The 3,355-nt window shown below is 55.7% G+C and overlaps 2 protein-coding genes across 2 annotated transcripts in view; one reads left to right on the top strand and one right to left on the bottom strand.

The window, feature by feature from the left end:
- Positions 1 to 23: 23 nt before the first annotated feature.
- On the bottom strand, positions 24 to 1,004 carry GUITHDRAFT_163585 (hypothetical protein; the record flags this gene model as incomplete). Its single annotated transcript, XM_005831482.1, has 5 exons — positions 24 to 111; positions 155 to 240; positions 296 to 378; positions 424 to 495; positions 546 to 1,004. Coding segments are annotated over 5 exons (786 nt in total), but the record flags the coding sequence as incomplete, so codon positions are not given.
- A 1,622-nt stretch (positions 1,005 to 2,626) lies between these two features.
- GUITHDRAFT_163584 (hypothetical protein) overlaps positions 2,627 to 3,355 on the top strand; it is a gene marked incomplete at both ends in the record, with an annotated part of 5,035 nt that continues 4,306 nt past the window's right edge. Inside the window, 3 exons of the mRNA XM_005831481.1 lie at positions 2,627 to 2,641; positions 2,755 to 3,110; positions 3,209 to 3,244. Of these exons, the coding sequence (XP_005831538.1) occupies positions 2,627 to 2,641; positions 2,755 to 3,110; positions 3,209 to 3,244 (407 nt within the window). The remainder of the gene's footprint in view (positions 2,642 to 2,754; positions 3,111 to 3,208; positions 3,245 to 3,355) is intronic.

Genomic DNA, 3,355 nt, shown 5'->3' with positions numbered 1-3,355 from the left:
AAAAAGAAGGGGCGCCAGTTTGTCCCGCTGGTAGGTCAACAGTCGCCTGCCACAGCGGATACATGGTGGGCGTCGTCGTCATGAGAACCGATGCCAGAGGGTTCCAAGAGCCTGTCATACGGCTCAGCCTCCCCTCCTTCCGTCTCGCTCTCACCTAGCTCGGGCTGGTCCCCTATCAGCAGCAATTGATCGCCCACGTCCGTATAATTGCAGCTCACAGTGAAGGTCACAGGAACTCTCCTGCACGGCGATGAAGAGGATCAGCAGTCGAGGCGGAGGAGAAGAAGGAACCCACTTCTTGTTCGCCCGCATCTCGTCCTCCTCGCTCACCAAGCTTGAAACCGCCTTCACCTCCATTGGAACAGCGGTAAGAGACTCCTGCGAGAGCGAGTTAGAGGAGGAGGGATGGCCGATTTGCCTCACCTGGGTTTCAAGTGGTGAGATCTGAGCGTAAGCGTTCCAAGCGGCTTCGAGCTGAGCGATCTTCTCATCGATCTGCACGAGATGAGCCAGGGCGAGAAGGGAGAGGAGAAGAGCCGCGTCACCTTCTTGTGGGTCGAGGGATCCACAGACTGCAAACGGAGGATCTTTGCGCGCTGCACTAACAGCCGATTGCGCTGAGCGAGTCTCGTGACGCTGTGACCACTCCTCGGCCGCAGAAGCTCTTCCGTCTGCTGCAGCAGCTCTGCCGCGCTCTTGATGAAATCCTCCACCTGCTTCTGCACATCTGCTGAGTCGATCTGCAGCAGGCTGGGCTTGGACATCTCCCTGCTCCTCTGCCGTTGCGGCTTCTCCTGCTCGCCTGCTGCTGGACTCGTCGCGAGCTCAGCTGCTTGCGGTCTCGTCACCTTGGACACATCGAGCATCGGGGAGCCGAAGGGCTTGCCTCCTCGGAGGGTGGGGACATGCTGCTCCGACTGAAGAGGATAGGAAGGAGTGGAAGAGAGAGATGTGGAAGCCGGAGCGTGGAAGGCTAGCAGGAGGAGGATGAGCAAGTATGACATGGGATGATCAAGTGGAACCGTCACAGACTTTCGCACATTCTGAATGCAGTATGAAAGAAATCACCCTGAGAAAACCATTAGAACCGTCTTTAGTTCCCCTCGAACGGAGCAAGGCCGCTTAAAAAGCATATGGAGATCGATCAAAACATATCTGATGCGGAAGATCATCAAAAGCCTAACTGTACAATGAGGAGGGTGCGTGCTCCTGCTGCAGGGACCTCCCTAAATTCTCAATTTTTTCCGGATGCCACGAAAAAAATTGATATGAGTACGTATGAGTTCTTCTGCAGCAAGAGCAGCAAAGCAAGCATGATCAGCAAAGGAAAGGGGACATTCAACATGAAGAGTATCAGATGAACACGGTGCACCCTTTGGTGCCCTGACAGCATTATTTGAATCGGGTGCATAGTAGTAGCGGGACCAGAAGCAGGAGTATGCGCAGGAGCAGGACAAAGGAACAACGATGAAGGTTGGGATGATTACAGAGAGGAAAAGGAGACATGGAGGAGACATGGAGGAGACATGGAGGAGAGGAGCGGGGTCGGAGTGTAGCAGCATGAGCATGCTTCAGAAGCATCAAAGACCATCACGGGCGTCTCTTGTAGCTGCCTGATGGTTTAGATGTGACCACCCCCACCCATGTTATCCCGACCCGTTTCATCACCCCTTTGTTTCACAAGTACCCCATAAAAATTGAACAACATGGTTACAAGTACCCCTAATTTTCAATAGAATTTGACCCCTCATCATCTACCCCTACCCAACTCCATTCAAACTTACCCCCCTTGTCACTACCCCCACCACCAATTTCTCCTTCCTCCACATTTTTCCATTCCAAATGCTCCTGTCCGATGGGGTCTACCACCCCACCCTCTATTTGACCTTCGATTTCATCGGAAATCACCCCTCACCCCTTTATAACCCCAGTCTATCCTACACCCCTACCCCCTCTTTTAGTGCTATTTTGTGACCCCAGGAGGGTGGGTAGCGTGATGGGGCGCTGTAAAGGACAAATTGGTGACCTCATCCCCGCAAAAGTCCCACCGATCGTCACGTGACAACTTGACGGCAGTGACTCGGCCCTCTGAGTCAGAGCCGCTGAGCCCGCCGGGCCGGCGCTTGGCACTGAGCCAGGTCTGACCAGGGAGCCCGGTCACCGTGAGGCTGAGCCCGGGACGCCGTCGGGCCGATCCGAGCCCGACCCGCCGTGACTCCGAGGCTCCGCCGTGACTCACTGAGTCAAACGGTGGCCCGGTGTGACCGATAACTTAGAGCCTCAAGCTTTGACAACTTTCAATGTGACAGTGACGAGTCGGGCCAGGCGGTCCGAGTGTGGCACGGTCACTTCCGAGTTGTGGTCGGATCTCACGGTGATTCCGAGTCGCGTCGGATCTGTGGCATGCCATGATGGACCGGCCGCCCGGCCATGACCATGACCTGGGACTTGTAGCTTGTGGCTAGTCGCTCTCTCCCCCTCGTAGCTGTCTCATCATAACTTTCTTCTGCTTGCTTGATCGCCCTAGCAACTGCTTGATTGGTCGACGACCTGCTGATGCACTTCTGCAGTTGGAGAGGCCATAGCGTGCCAAGGGAGAAGCGGATGAGGTAGTAGGATGTCACTGATGTCGCATGCCGGGGTATGACCTAAAGTTCAGGAAAAACAGCATGGGTCGAGGTTCTTCGGGGGAAACTCCATATCGACAACGACGACCTATGGAAATCGTTCATTTTCTGCTTGAAGAAGCGTCAGGTGACGCTCACGTCCGTCATCGACTTCCGTTACCGCGACGAAGGGAACCAGGTCCAGGACCGCGGCCTCGGGCCCTTCCTCGAGAGGATGTATGCCTTCCGGGTGGGCAACAACAACCTCGAGCGCTACAGTCTCCATGTGCACACCCTCAAGAAGTGGAGCGAGAGGGAGCAGCATGTGTGGGACCGAGCTCGTCGCATCACCGCCGTCAACATTCGCCGATGCGCAAGGAGGGACGAGACGGGGTACTTTAAAGATGTAGAGCTCTACGGGCTGCCGGTGCTCCCCTGCTCCCCGCACCTTCGCAGACATTGGCGAAATTACTTGGATCGTTCACAAGACCTGGAGTGGGACTGGTATGAGAGGCCTAACAAGCTGCCGGCATTGGATAGGAACAAATCCCCAAAGATATATCAACAAGTGCAGGAGGTGCTCGAATACGCTGCTCGGGCAGCACAAAATTGCGCGTGTACCACACTGAGACAGAGAGGTAAGCCAATCATAGCAGACAGAGAAGATAGCTGCAGCAGAGGGAGGGAGGGGAGGGAGGGAGGGAGGGAGGGGAGGGAGGGGAGGGAGGGAGGGAGGGAGGGAGGGAGGG

The sequence above is a fragment of the Guillardia theta genome, assembly GCF_000315625.1.
Source record: "Guillardia theta CCMP2712 unplaced genomic scaffold GUITHscaffold_40, whole genome shotgun sequence".
NCBI classification, from domain to species: domain Eukaryota; class Cryptophyceae; order Pyrenomonadales; family Geminigeraceae; genus Guillardia; species Guillardia theta.
This window is presented reverse-complemented; position numbering and strand designations above follow the sequence as displayed.